The sequence below is a fragment of the Myotis nattereri genome (assembly GCF_964212035.1).
Source record: "Myotis nattereri genome assembly, chromosome: 14".
Taxonomy (NCBI): domain Eukaryota; kingdom Metazoa; phylum Chordata; class Mammalia; order Chiroptera; family Vespertilionidae; genus Myotis; species Myotis nattereri.
Genome location: NC_138089.1, coordinates 54,200,271 through 54,213,621, shown reverse-complemented (window position 1 = coordinate 54,213,621; position 13,351 = coordinate 54,200,271). Strand labels below are relative to the sequence as shown.

General features: G+C 49.9%; 1 protein-coding gene across 1 annotated transcript in view; it reads right to left on the bottom strand.

Moving 5' to 3' along the window:
• The window catches only part of XYLB (xylulokinase), a 35,200-nt gene extending 27,150 nt beyond the window's left edge, over window positions 1-8,050 (bottom strand). The window contains exons 1-4 of the mRNA XM_081106482.1: window positions 7,979-8,050; window positions 6,659-6,741; window positions 2,971-3,040; window positions 1,067-1,147 (exon numbers count right to left, since the gene is read on the bottom strand). Coding sequence (XP_080962608.1) covers window positions 1,067-1,147; window positions 2,971-3,040; window positions 6,659-6,741; window positions 7,979-8,035 — 291 coding nt within the window. The 5' untranslated portion in view covers window positions 8,036-8,050. The remainder of the gene's footprint in view (window positions 1-1,066; window positions 1,148-2,970; window positions 3,041-6,658; window positions 6,742-7,978) is intronic.
• Window positions 8,051-13,351: the final 5,301 nt, after the last annotated feature.

Genomic DNA, 13,351 nt, shown 5'->3' with positions numbered 1-13,351 from the left:
CAGGAGTCGTGTACAAAGCAACGTGGGGACCCTTGGATGTGGGGGTGGGAAGATGACACCTGAAGCAGGGAGCCCGAGGAAGACGTATGGGGACAGATGGGTGCTCAGTCTGGGTCGTGGTACGTCTGCGGTGGTCATAGGGCACCGGCCATGGGGGTGAAGGGGATGCCCAGCAGGGAGAGGGTGTCTAGGCCCGGGATCAGGTGAGGAGCAGACAAGAGCACCCAGGGAATCTGCTTAGTTTAACAAGGACAAGAGCAATCAATTCCTGTCCCGTCAGGGGGAAGAGGCGTCTTCTGAAAAATTAGTGAGCACTCCCTAACGAGGGCTAATCCAGCAGGGGGCGAAGTGACCTTAGACAAGTGACGTCGCCTCTCTGTGGCCCACTCCCCCACTCCTCCCCATGTCAATGGCAATGACAATCAAAGTAGTAGCTAAAGCTTAGGATTTTACATACTTTGGCACTGTTAAATTTTACGCATTTAACACTCACATTGAGCCTATGACAGGTGAGGGTGAGGAGGCAGCAGAGAGCTGGGTGGTGTGTCCCAGGTCACCGCCGGAAATGGCAGAGCTGGGGACCAAACCAGAACCCGTGTGCTGACCACTCCGGGATCCCACCTCGTAGAAGTGGTATGAGGACTCAGATAACTTATATCAAAGGCTCAGCACTGCGGCCAGCACACATTCATTGTTAGTAGTAGCACCTCTACTACTGAACCTGCTACCACTGTTAGTATAATTTCTGCCTTTGGTTTTACCTCCAGGAAATAGAAAAGCCATGTTAGTGCCCCAGTCATCACAAATTCATGCCAATCCCTCCATCCCCTCGTTCCTCCTCACCCACTGTCCTACTTCATGCGCAATCGTAAGAACTGTCTCAGATCCTTCTGCAAGGAGCCAAGCCATATACCCTCCAAGGTCTATAGGGGCTTTTACAGCAATGAAATGTCAGTGGGTCTCAAGGACGAGCACCCTCCCTCTCGGGGAGCGAGCACCTCGGCACCGGCTCCCCTGCCCAAGACAGCTGCCCCTGCGTGGTCCATGTGGGCTGCTGCAGACAGACCTGGCCTGCCCCAGACAAGGCGAGGACTCGAGAGAAGTCGAAGCCCGAAGCCCTCATCTTCTCCAAGAGGATATCCAAAGCCTGGGAAGAAAAACACAATTCACCGTGACTGTAGCGATCCATGGAACCAGACAACCACACAAGCCTCAAAACTGACACAGAAGGGCTTGCCAGGACAGCGGAGGTGACGAAGAAGGAACGGACACAATGAATGAGAGAGAACCATGGATGTGAGAGACACAGGGACCGGTAAGCACCCCGACCGGAGATCAAACCTGTAACCTCGGTAGGTGTGTGCCTTGACCTGGAATCAAACCCGCAACCTTCTGATGTACAGCATGATGTTCCAACCCACTGAGCCATCTGGCCAGGGCTATGCCAAAGCTATTTTGAAAAAATGGAAGCGCTAACCACTAATCCTTAACTTCTGCTTCTGCAATGTGTGACGTCCAAGCACTCGGGAAGAGAGAAGGCACGGCGGCTCAAATGTTGGTTTCGTTGATTTGTGTTTTCGACCCACCATACTGATGATGTCACTTCACTGCCATGGAGAAGTGAAAAGCAAAGCAGAGGGCTCCCACCAGAAGGGGGCTCCAGGCCCACAGTCCCCATGTCCAGGCGGGAGGGACAGTAGGCAGGGGGTGGCAGTTTATCCCAACCCCTCCACCATCCTCCATCCAGTTGGCATTTTCTTCCTCGCAAAACTCCCCGGGGGGCACAGATGGCAGTGCCCAGCAGAGCTCGACACTTCCCCTAAGATTTCCTAGCAAGAATCACAGAGAGTCACCACAGGCAGGGGTTTCCTTGTGGGCAGAGAAGCCACCTGAGCTCCTAGCTGACCCCGCCATCCCACCCAGGGCAGGGAGGGCTCCTTTCACAATCCTGGCTGCGGCTGTCAACTCTAACTCTGCCTGCCAACCCCCTGCAGGGAGTGTGCTGCAGCTGGGGCAAGGATGGGCAAAACTAGAGCTTGTCCAATCCTAGAGGCTGCTCGTAATTACAAACCACCCCCAAACCATCCCCAACCCCAAGCCTGGCTCTCTACCCACTGCTCACCCCCAAATCAAGGTCTGGACCTCATCACTGGGACCTCTTAGACACCAACTCTTGCCTGTCACCTCCAACCCCTCCACCACTGCCCCTCGGTCTGGCTCAGCCCTCTGAAGCACATTCTGGCCAGCCTGCCTGGTGGAAAGTCATCCTTGACCCCCGTCCTCCAGTGTGAGTCAGGGTCAGGCTGATAAATAAGAAATCAGACTAGTTATCTCAACAGAAAGAATTTCCTACAGGAATTTGGTTAGACAGGTATTGGAGGATTGAAAAAGCTTTGGGCAGACACATTCAGTGCTGCCTTTGGCTGGCCTCCAGTTTCAGGGCTTTGCGTCCCATAGGGCATATCAGGCAGCTCCCAGCCCGGACCTGCCTGTCCGTGCGGTCCACACCCTCAGTCCTATGGCCCCATGGGTCACCTGGATCTGGCAACAGGCATCTTCCTTTCTCATTGGTCTTGAGTGGGCAGGCCTGCTTGAACCTGATGGGGCAGGTCACCAACCACCATTCTGGAAGAAGACGGGTCTGGGGACCGAGCATTAAGAACCCAAGGCTGTGTGTGATCTCAGGGCATTAGGGTGGTCACAGGCCTGAGTATTTGGGAAAGGTCTGCTCTGTGGTATCTGGAAGGTGGAGACTGGCCAGACTTTCCAGCTGCTATGGCTCCCGATCCCAGGAGCTCAGTACTGACACCAGCTGAGGCCGGGCCTGGCCCTAGGAACCACACAGCCTCTAGTTCCCCATGAGGGCTTGGCCTCAACAGATGCTCTCACCTTTGGGCTTCCTAGCAAGTCACCAGGTCTGCTGGTAAGGCAGGCGGGGGACAGGAGAGGGACAGGGATCCCTGTGCTCACCTGGACCCACATCAGGACTGGAGAAGTCACTGTCAGACCATCCTGGTGAACATGAACTCCACCCTGAGTCCTACAAGGAGAACAAGAGAGGATGAGGGACAGAGCTGGGGCAGGGGCCCAGCGGCAGCAGATCCTGGGTAACTCCAGTGGAGGCAGAAACTCCCCTTCCTCCAACCTTAAGAGGGGACGCTAGATTGAACAGGCATGAATGCTGAGTGAGATGGAAAGAGAAACCATGGAAATTGCCCAGAGTGGCAATTCTCAGAAAGCACCAGCAAAAGCAAGCCTTGGAAGGCAGGCACTGGTGTCACTTGGTGCAATGATCAAGAAGGGACTGGGGGAGCACAGGGTTGGAGGAGAAGCCCTCCCAAATCCATTGCATTTGGAGAGGGGAAGGTGTGGCTACAGGAGGAGCTGCACCTGTGAGAAAAGTTCTTGGCTATCAGACCGAGTCCTTGGATTACAGTCTGTGGAAGGTTACCTGGAACCCTCTCCCGCTCCTCCTCACCCCTGCAAGACCCTCATCCAAAATGACAATCTAATTAGAAATAAGATTTAAAATAACTATGTGCACTGGGTACTTTTTGCACTTCTGTTGGTCAGTCACTGGGCTGAGCTCAGCTGGTTGGTTCTTCTGGTCTCACTCATGCATCTGTCATCAGTTAACTGTAGCTAGAGGGCTCTGCTTCTGGGGGCTGAATTCTGCTTCTCTTAGCTGGGGATATGGGGGCAATGAGGCCACAGGTCCCTCAATCTCCAGCAGTCTAGCCTGAGCTTGTTCATGTGGTGGCTGTACAGGATTCCAAGAATGAGAGTAGATGCATGCAAAGCCAATCGAGGGCTGGGGTTAGAATTGGCCCAATGTTACCTCCCCCATGTTCTACTGATTAAAATCAACAGGTGGAGAAAGGACTCCATCTCTTAATGAAAGGAGCTGCAAAGTCACATAGCAAAGGGCACGGTACAGGGAGGCATGGAGGATTATGGTCATTTCTGCAATATACTGCAATGTGCAAAATCCCTATGTTAAGCATATTAAGATATACATGAAGTGCTCAAAAGAAGAATTGAGCAAATGGGAAAACACAGTCTGAGCTTAGGCAGGAAGACTTGACCTCTTGTCAATTCCAAGTTAATTTATAAATGTAATGTGATCTCAATAAAAATATTAATAACTTTGCTTTCTGGAACATTAAATGCTGATTCTAAAGTAAGCATCAATTAAGGACGAGAAAGAGTAGCCATGGAAACTGAAAAAGAAGAACAATCAGAGAGGACCAACAATTCCAGATATTAAATCCTATTCTAAAGCTGGAATAATTAAAACGATGTGTTACTGGCTCATGAGCAGACACACTAACCAATCAAGGAAAAGAAAATGCCCAGAAATAGACCTAAACACACAGAGAAATTTAGCATATGATAAGGCTGGTATCTCAAATCAGCAAGGTAATGATGGGCTTCTAAAAAAATTATGTTAAACCACTGAAGAGTCATCTGGGGAAAAATTAAGTGTATGTATAAATGTCATGCCATGTACCTAAAGAAACTCCCAAATACTTTTATATTGGAAAACTGAAATCTTATAAGAACTAGATGCAAACATAAGTGAATTCCTTCATAATCTTGAGTAAGGGAGGCTTTTTAAAGTATGACTCAAAATCTAGAATAGGAAGAGATGGAGAAATTCAATGGCATAGAAAACAAAGACCCATGTATGGCAACAACAGCAACAACCCATACACAAGTCAAAACAAACAAAAATCTGAGAAACATATTTGTGATTCATGTAACAAGAGAGATAATTCCTCTAATATGTGAAGAGCTCCTAGAAATTGATAATAGATAACCAATCCAACAGAAAAATGGGCAAAGGACATGACAAATAACTTCATGGAGAAAAGAAATTCAAGTAGGTCTTCAACATATGAAAAGATGTTCAGCTTCATTCACAATCTCTTTCACGACCACCTTGAATTGGCAGTGCTGTGGGAAACACTCTCACGTATTGGCTGATGGGTTGCAAATCAATACAATCCCTACGGGAAGCAATTTGGCTACATCTTCCGAAAGTATAAATCTATTTGCTCTTTGATCCAGCAATCCTATTTCCGAAATTTTGTCTTACAGATACACTAGTACATAGCTGTAATAGCATCTGTAGGTAATTCACTACATCATTTTTCATTGCTAACAACCCAATATCCTTACATAGGAGATGGTAAATTTACCCAATGGAATATTATCTATATCATAAAATGCCTGTGGTCGTCACGCTGTAACCGCGGAACAAGCAAACAACTGGTCATCAGGAGGTGCATGGAGCACCTCTCGCGGGCCGGGCTCGCACAGGGCTGGTGGGGCTGGGGCGGTGGAGGCGGGGCCCGCGGCTTGCATGGCAGAGGCGGGGCCCGCGGCTCGCGTAGGGTCTTGCACAATTTCTTGCACTGGGCCTCTAATGCATCTATAAAAAGAACAAAGCAGTTCTATGTGCTGACATGGAAAACACAGGCAAGTGACTGTGAAATGAATAAAGCAAAGTACAAAATGCTATATATGGTATGCTTTTTTCTGTGTAAGAAAGGAAGAAAATAAGAATATTCTTATCTGCTAATATTTCCATATGAAACTCTGGAAGCATACACCAAAAACTAACGAAAGAAGTAGAAGAGGCCAGGAGGGAAGAGATGAGATCATAGAGGGATTAAAACTTTTCAATGTAGGCCTTTTGTTTCTTTTGAATGATGTACTAACTACATGCAATGCCTATTAACAAAACATTGTTATTAAAACAACCGCTTTGGAAGAGAACTGGCAATTTCTTAAAAAGTTAGACATATACCTACCATACAACTTAGCCGTTTCTGGGTATTTCATTTCCAAGAGAAATGAAAGCTTATGTCAACACCAAGACTTGTATGTGAATTTCACAGCCTCCTTATTTATAATAATAAAAAACTGGAAACAACCCAAATGTCTCTCATCAGGTGAATGGATAAACTAGTTGTGATCCATTCATACAATGAATACTACTGAGCAATAAAAAGAACAAACTACTGATAAACATGGATGAATCTCAAAATGATTGTATTGAACTAGAGGCCTGATGCATGAAGATTCATGCAAGACTGGGCCTTCCTTCCCCTTGCTGCCGGCACTGCCTTCGGTCCGGCCCAGAGCCACCTTTCCGCCTTCCCACACTGCCCAGAGGCCCGGAGCGGCTAGGACGGTGTGGAATGCCTGCATCCCCTCCCACCCCGGCCGCTCAGGCCTATGTATGCAAATTAACCCGCCATATTTGTTTGGGTTAATTTGCATACTCACGACTGATTGGCTGGTGGGCATCACAAAGGTACGGTCAATTTGCATCTTTCTCTTTCATTAGTGTAGATTAAAATGTCAGATTAAAAAAAAGAGTATATAACTCCCTTTATATAAAATTCTCAGACCCAGCACAGTACCTGATGCAAAGTCTTGATTGGTACCTACTGCTTATATGCATGAATGAATGGAACTGCAAAGGAATGGAGGAGGGAGCATTCCAGGCATAGAAAAAGGGGTGCTGAAGACCACAACTCCTGCAGTTGGGTGAAGCCAAAACAGTATGTTTATGGATGTTAAAGGTTGAGTGAGGGCCCCCACAAACCAATACCCCACACACAGAGAAACATGCACACGAGGTACATACCCAAATTCTGGAAGGTCTCTGTCAAAATGCACGCTGTCCTCATAGAAGACATTCATCGCTGCATCAACAGCAACCACTTTCACCTGCAAAGCATTCGAGAAGATGGGGCAGAGAATTTCCCTCAGCTGCTACGCAGGGCCAGGGACAAACTTCATCAGGTGAAGTGAGGGGTTCAACCTGGAGACCTTCTGGAAGGCTGGGGTGCATTGTCGTAACCGTGGCAACCGAGCCTCACCTGGGGACATGCCCCAAGATTTAGTACAATGAAGCTGAGACTGCATTGAAACACCTTTGTAGCTCAAGGAATCTCTGTCCACCAAACACCCAAAGCCAAGACCCTCTTAGAGAAAAATGTTCACAGATGAGCTGATTCCTGGCCAGGAGGCCTGAGAACGCCCTAGAGGCGAAGGAATGGCAGGCTAGGGTTTGGAGATGCCTCTGGGGGACCATGTCTGCAGGGATCTGAGAGCCAGGCAAGGCCCCTGGGCTGTTCCCACAGGGCATGGCCGTGGTCCGGAGACAGACTGTGTCACAAAGCAGCAGACCTCCAAACCCAGGGGTACAATTCCTTTCCCAGACATATGGGGAAACTGAGGTCTTAATGCAACCAGCCGTACCCAGGGTCCCATAAGACTTTCTGCTCTCTGACCGGTCTGCCTCCCTAGCCCATCTGAGAAGAGAGGTTTGAATACAACTGCGCTGATTCCCCAAGTTAAGAAGGGGCGCCTTTGGCCAATTTTAACTGCTTGCCTGTCCATGGCGTCCTGGGGACTGCACAGCCCGTCCTCTGTCACCACTGCTGGGCATGCTGACCCGGGCGGGCTGGTGCCAACCCAGGATGGAACAAAGTTCAGGATACGTTGTTCCATTTCACCAAAAAAAAATTCAAGCGGTAATCTGGTTCCAGGCCACCGGTTATGCCTGTGTGCTCACCTACCCGTCCGCCTGTCCCCCCCCCCCCCCCCTCTTACACTGGCTGAGTAGCTTCGGGGGTCCCATCACTCGGTGGCCGCGCCTCCCGGCCCCCCTGGGCACTTCCCCACCGCGCGCCCCCAGGATCCCGCCGCGGGGGGAGGAGGGGGCCGCCGTTTCCGGGAGGGGCGGGGTACGGGCCGGATCGCTGCCGCGTCTTGCGAGCGGGAGTGGGGGTGGGAGGAGTATCACGGGCAAGGCGTCGTCGCGCAGGGGCGCCGGGTCCCCGAGAAGTCCGAGAGGGAGGTGCGCCCACGGCTTGGCCTGGGTGTCCCCGCACCGGGGTCCCCACCAAAGCGGAGGCGGCGGCCCAGCCCCGCCGGCCCGGCCCCGGCCCCGCGACAGTACCTGCTGCGTGCTGAAGTCCCAGCCCAGGCAGCAGAGGCGAGCGGCGGGCTCGGCCATGGCCACGGAGGCTCCGGCGCGCGCCCGTCCGTCCTTCCCGCGGCGTGACTGTCGCCGCGCTCCGACGCCCAGAGACGCAGGGGCCGCCCCTCGCCCCGCCCGGCCGGACTCCTGGACCGAGTCACCCGCCGGCTGTGCTCTGGCTCCACCTGCCGGGCGACGGGGGCGCGGACGCGCTCGGCCCCGGGCTGGGACGCTGGGACTTTGAACCAGGGCACGGGACAGGCGCGCTCTGCGCTCTGCGCAATCCGCTCGCACCAAGCCCCCACCCTGTCCCTCCTCCCCATCCAGCTTTAAGCCAGCTTGCCCCTGCCTATGTCTGGTGGCCCTCGGCCTGGAGACCTTGGGTACTGGAACAGATACCCACTCGCGGGGGTGACTCTGGGGTCACAGGGAAAGGTGCCCTGGGCTGGAGGCAGTGGGCTCCAGCAGGCCCTGTCCTGACCCAGCCAATCTGAGTGTCTCCCCATGTGCCACATTCCACCTCTGTATCCAAAACCAGAACTCCTGAGGCGCCAGAGCAGGGTGAAGGGGGAGAGAGAGCCGAGATTACAGTAGAGGCACTCCCTTTGCTCCTGGAGCTGGGACACCTTCCCTCCCCCTCATTCCACGGGGCCATGTCCTTCTGTCCCTAGGACTGCCTTCTTCCCAAGTCCTGCCAACACCCACCTAGAAGAGGCGGTCCTCGCGGGAGCTTCCCAGCCCCCAGATGCAATGGTATAGTTACCTAGCTCTCTCTTTCTGAACTGCCTGGAGCCCAGATCCTCCTCTTGACCCAAAGTCCCAAGATCACAGCAAAGCTGGGCCCAGAGCCAGTGAGTTGGACTCCAGAATCCACATTTAACCACCAACAGGACAGTTTGCTGGGCAGCCTTGCGAGAAGGCCAGTGGCAGTACACAAACGTCTCAGGAAGGCTTTCTCAGGCTCCTTTCTCAAGGCCTCACAGGGAGGCATTGTCTTGCTCAGGGTGCCTTCCTCTTGGGCTGTGGCACCTCTGCCTTTCTGGTGACTCGTCCTTTCTCCTGATATAATAGCCCTTTCTCTGTGGCCACAGAGAAGACTGGGGGTCTGAAAGCCCATTTACTTACGTAAGGTCTGATCATTGGCAAGGAATGAAGACAGATATCTTCATTCCAAATCGTCAGTGCCTCTCCTATTGTCTTCTTTGTTGATGTCCTGAAAAGGGGCAGCCAGTGGTAGAGGGATTCTGGGAAGCCGTTGGCTTGTCCGTTTCTTATATCACCGTTTCTTCGTCTCCAGCAGGGCTCTGTCCCTTACCCAGGCTCTAAATGGGCAAAGCCCAGCCACAGAAGAGGAGTCACGTGATCCATTTGCATACTAGGGAGAGCACTGAAGATACTACTCGGAGAATGGGGGCCAAGGGAAGGAAGGGAAAGTTGGTTCCAAAGTGGTTGCAGGAGGCCTGACCCAGGCCAGAGGTGCTAATGGGTGGAGAGAAGTAGATGGACTCAAGAGATATTTAGGGAGCTCCGGGACTCTGTGGACTGAGAGAGGGAGAGAAGTCAAGGACAACGCCCAATTTTCTGGTCTAGGTGACCTGGTTGGTTAACTGTTGATGCAGAAAAACACCCTCAAACTTGGTGGCTAGAACAACAATCTTTTGTTGTTCCTCACACGTCAGCGGGTCAGCAGAGGGTGAGCTGACCTAGACTAGGGCCAGTTGGGGTGGCTCTGCTGCGCGTGTCTCTCATCTTTCTCTTCCTGGGACCAGCAGAGTACTCCCAGCATGCCCCTCTCCTAAAGCAGCAGAGCGTAAGAGGGCGAGGGCAAGCATGTGAGGCCTCTGCAGGTCTAGGCTTGGAAATGGCATCCGCACTTCTGCCTCTCTGACCCCCACGGGCAAGTGGTGGGAATGAGACCTGGCAAAGGTGGGACACGGGGAGGAGGGAGAACCATGGCCACCAATGCCATCAACCACAGGCCACGCCCAGATGAGGGTGGCTCTATTCTCGGAGTTAGGAGACATGGATGTAGAAGCAGGCCGGAGGGAAGAAGGTGAGTTTAGTCAGGACCCGGAAGGTTGGTGATGCCTGTGGATGTCTGAGTAGAGATGGTGAACAAGCCGTTGGATGTGTGGCTGAAGACAATGGGTTGGAAATGAGCAGCAGGTCCCGAAGGGAGTGACCTAGACTGTGTAGAAAGGATGCAGGGTGGGACAGCTGGAGACCCCAGAGGCACCTGCAAAGGACACGTCAAGGCGCAAGCAGAGACCATGAGGAAGGGGCCGACGGAAGCCCATGGAAGGGCCTTCCTGGGAGCTGACACGCAACAGGGTCAGGCGCTGCATGGAAGCCTGTCCCCCGTTCAGCAGTGAGGAGGTGGGCCATGGAAACCTTGCAAGAGCAGACTCGGGGTGCCCCCGAGGCCATGGTTTGTAAGATCTTTTTTTTCTTTTTTTTAAATATTTTATTGATTTTTTACAGAGAGGAAGGGAGAGAGATAGTTAGAAACATCGATGAGAAACATCGATCGGCCGCCTCCTGCACATCTCCCACCGGGGATGTGCCCGCAACCCAGGTACATGCCCTTGACCGGAACCGAACCTGGGACCCTCAAGTCCGCAGGCCGACGCTCTATCCACTGAGCCAAACCGGTTTCAGCTGTAAGATCTTTTTTATGCAGCACTGTTTTTAGGCTTTCTTTCTGTTGTTATATGTATATCTAATCCTGTGGTTCCCAAACCGCGTGCCTGAGAAGCTGCAGGGAACCCATAAGGGTGCTGCGGGATATTTTTACTCTTCTAAGCAGACACAATGATACTCAGCGTCTGGCAGGCACCCGGGCACTGCTAACGGGGGGCAGCTCCCAGCCCAGCATTAGACTGCGCTGCACGCCTCTCTGGGCTGTCCCACCCTGTCTTGGCCACACTGCGCTTTCCGCGGTCGCGAGTACTGCAGGGAAATCAAGGTGAAACAGAAAACAAGGATGGGTATCCCATCTGATCCCAATATCTGAGACGCTGCATAGCGCCCCACAGGCTCACACGTCCCCTTGGGAAGTGATTTTGATTAAAAATGAAATATTTTCTCCTCCAACTTACGTGTATTATTTTCTTCAAGCAGCTACCAACTTGTTAGGGCATTTAGATATATTAACCTGTTTGCACCTAACTACTTAATAAACAGAACCAACCGTTCGCATTTCTGTTGTCCTAGGAGTACGTGAAATAATTGTTGAGATTCTAAGAGTGTCATGAAGTCCAGCCATTTGGGAAACCGGATCTAGTTGGATGTATCTAAGTGCTCTGTCATAGTCAATGGTGTGTTCACCCCACATTTTACTATGCAGGCTCTCTGTGAGTGACACTTGGGTGGACATCAGACTTATATATAGTTTTCTAAATGAGTAGTTTTAAGGGAGAAAAGTTACATCCAGCTAGTGTGGCTCAATGGTTGAGTGTCAACCCATGAACCAAGAAGCTGTGGGTTCGATTCCCAGTCAGGGCACATGCCCAGGTTGTGAACTTGATCCCCAGTAGGGGAACCACAGAGGGGGTAGGGGACAGCGGATCCATGATGTCTCTGTCTCTCTATCCTTCTCCCTTCCTCTCTCTAAAATAAATAAAAACGTATTTTTTTTTTAAAGAGAGAAAAGTTAGAAGTATATTGGTAGCTTTAATCTCTATCCCTTACACTTCTAAGATAGAAATCACTAAGTCAAAAATAATCAGAAATTAGGAAATAAAGTAGACAATTATAATTTAGGCCCACTAACTTATTATACATATCTGTCTGAAATTTTATAAAAGATTTCATCTTGGAATATGTCAGAAATAAGTAAATCTTCTTTCCATTCTATCTTCGTCAGGACAGTGGGAAGCTGTTATGAGTTGAAAATAGATGTTTGAACTATAGCCCCAGGGCCAACATCACACAGAGTTGTTTGTCCAAGTTGGAGGGTGAGGGCTGGGTCCTGTCTCCAGTTAAATAAATCACTCATGCAACTGAGGTTAAGATTTTTTTAAAGCTGAATTTGTTTTTAAACCTGAAGACAAATTTGATGGACTTTGATGTTTAAGGAAAACAGATTCCAAAGAGTTCTGTGTGTGTGGGGTGGGGAGTGCTTATTTCTAACAAGTGTGAATACTTCTGTTGTATATGTCTTTGTACTCACCTCAGAAGCTAATTTGACTTTAGGAAAATTAAATATTGTTGTAGATATCTTCCATTTTTCTGATTTTATTTATTATTTTCATTAATCTGGGAGAGAGGAATGGGGGAGGAGAGAGACAGGGAGAGAGAGAAACATAGATGTGAGAGAAACATTGAGTGGACAGTTGCCTCTGACTAGAGATTGGAGATCAAACCCACAACTTGGGCATGTGGCCTGATCAGGAATCGAACCCACTACCTTCTGGAGTATGGTATGATGCTCCAATCAACTGAGCCATACCAGCCAGGGCCATTTTTATGGTTTTATAGCATTCCTCCCTTGGCACCTGTCTTTCCCCCAGTACTTGAGTGTGTGAGGCAGATAATTAAATCCAGTAGCCCTGTATACACAAAAGAAAGTTCTGGAAAGTCGTACTCTAAGTTATTAACAACTATCTGTGGGAGGGGTTTAGAAATTGGTGGTTAGGAGGGGACTTCTGCATTTTAATTAACTCTGTACTGATGAACTTTTAACTTTTCTGCTAAAAGAAAAAGAAAACCAGCCAACCAAGCAGTAATAATGGGGGGATCACAAGGTGCTTAGGACTTTTAAACCAGTCTCTTAAGGAATCAGGGGTCCAAGGGGAAATCAAAAACAACACACTATATAGGAAGCAGGAGGATGAGAACATCCTTATCACAATCTTTGGGATGTACTCAGAGGTAAGTGCACATTCTCACATGTTTTTATTAGAGACTGAAAGAAATTCTTTTTGACTCTAAAGAGAGAGAGGAAGGGAAAGAGAAGGAAGCATCGATTTGTTGTCCCACTTATTTATGGATTCATTGGTTGCATCTTGTATGGGCCCTGACTGGAGCTCGAACCCTCAACACTGGTGTTTGGGGGATGATACTCTAACCAACTGAGCTACCCGGCCAGGGCCTGTGGGACACTTTATCAACCAGTGAAACTTCATGCAATTTTGACATTTCCCTTTCAGTATTACACCTACAAACCAGTGTGATTTGAACGATGTGTGAGACCAATAAAAGGAAGGTTCTAGGCTAGTACTATCTAGTAGAAATAGAACGTGGGCCAAAATGCAAATCATGTGGGTAGTTTTAAATTTTCTGCCAGTCCCATTTTTAAAAGTTTTTTTTTTATAGGTGCAATCAATGTTAATATCTTATTAACTCAATATA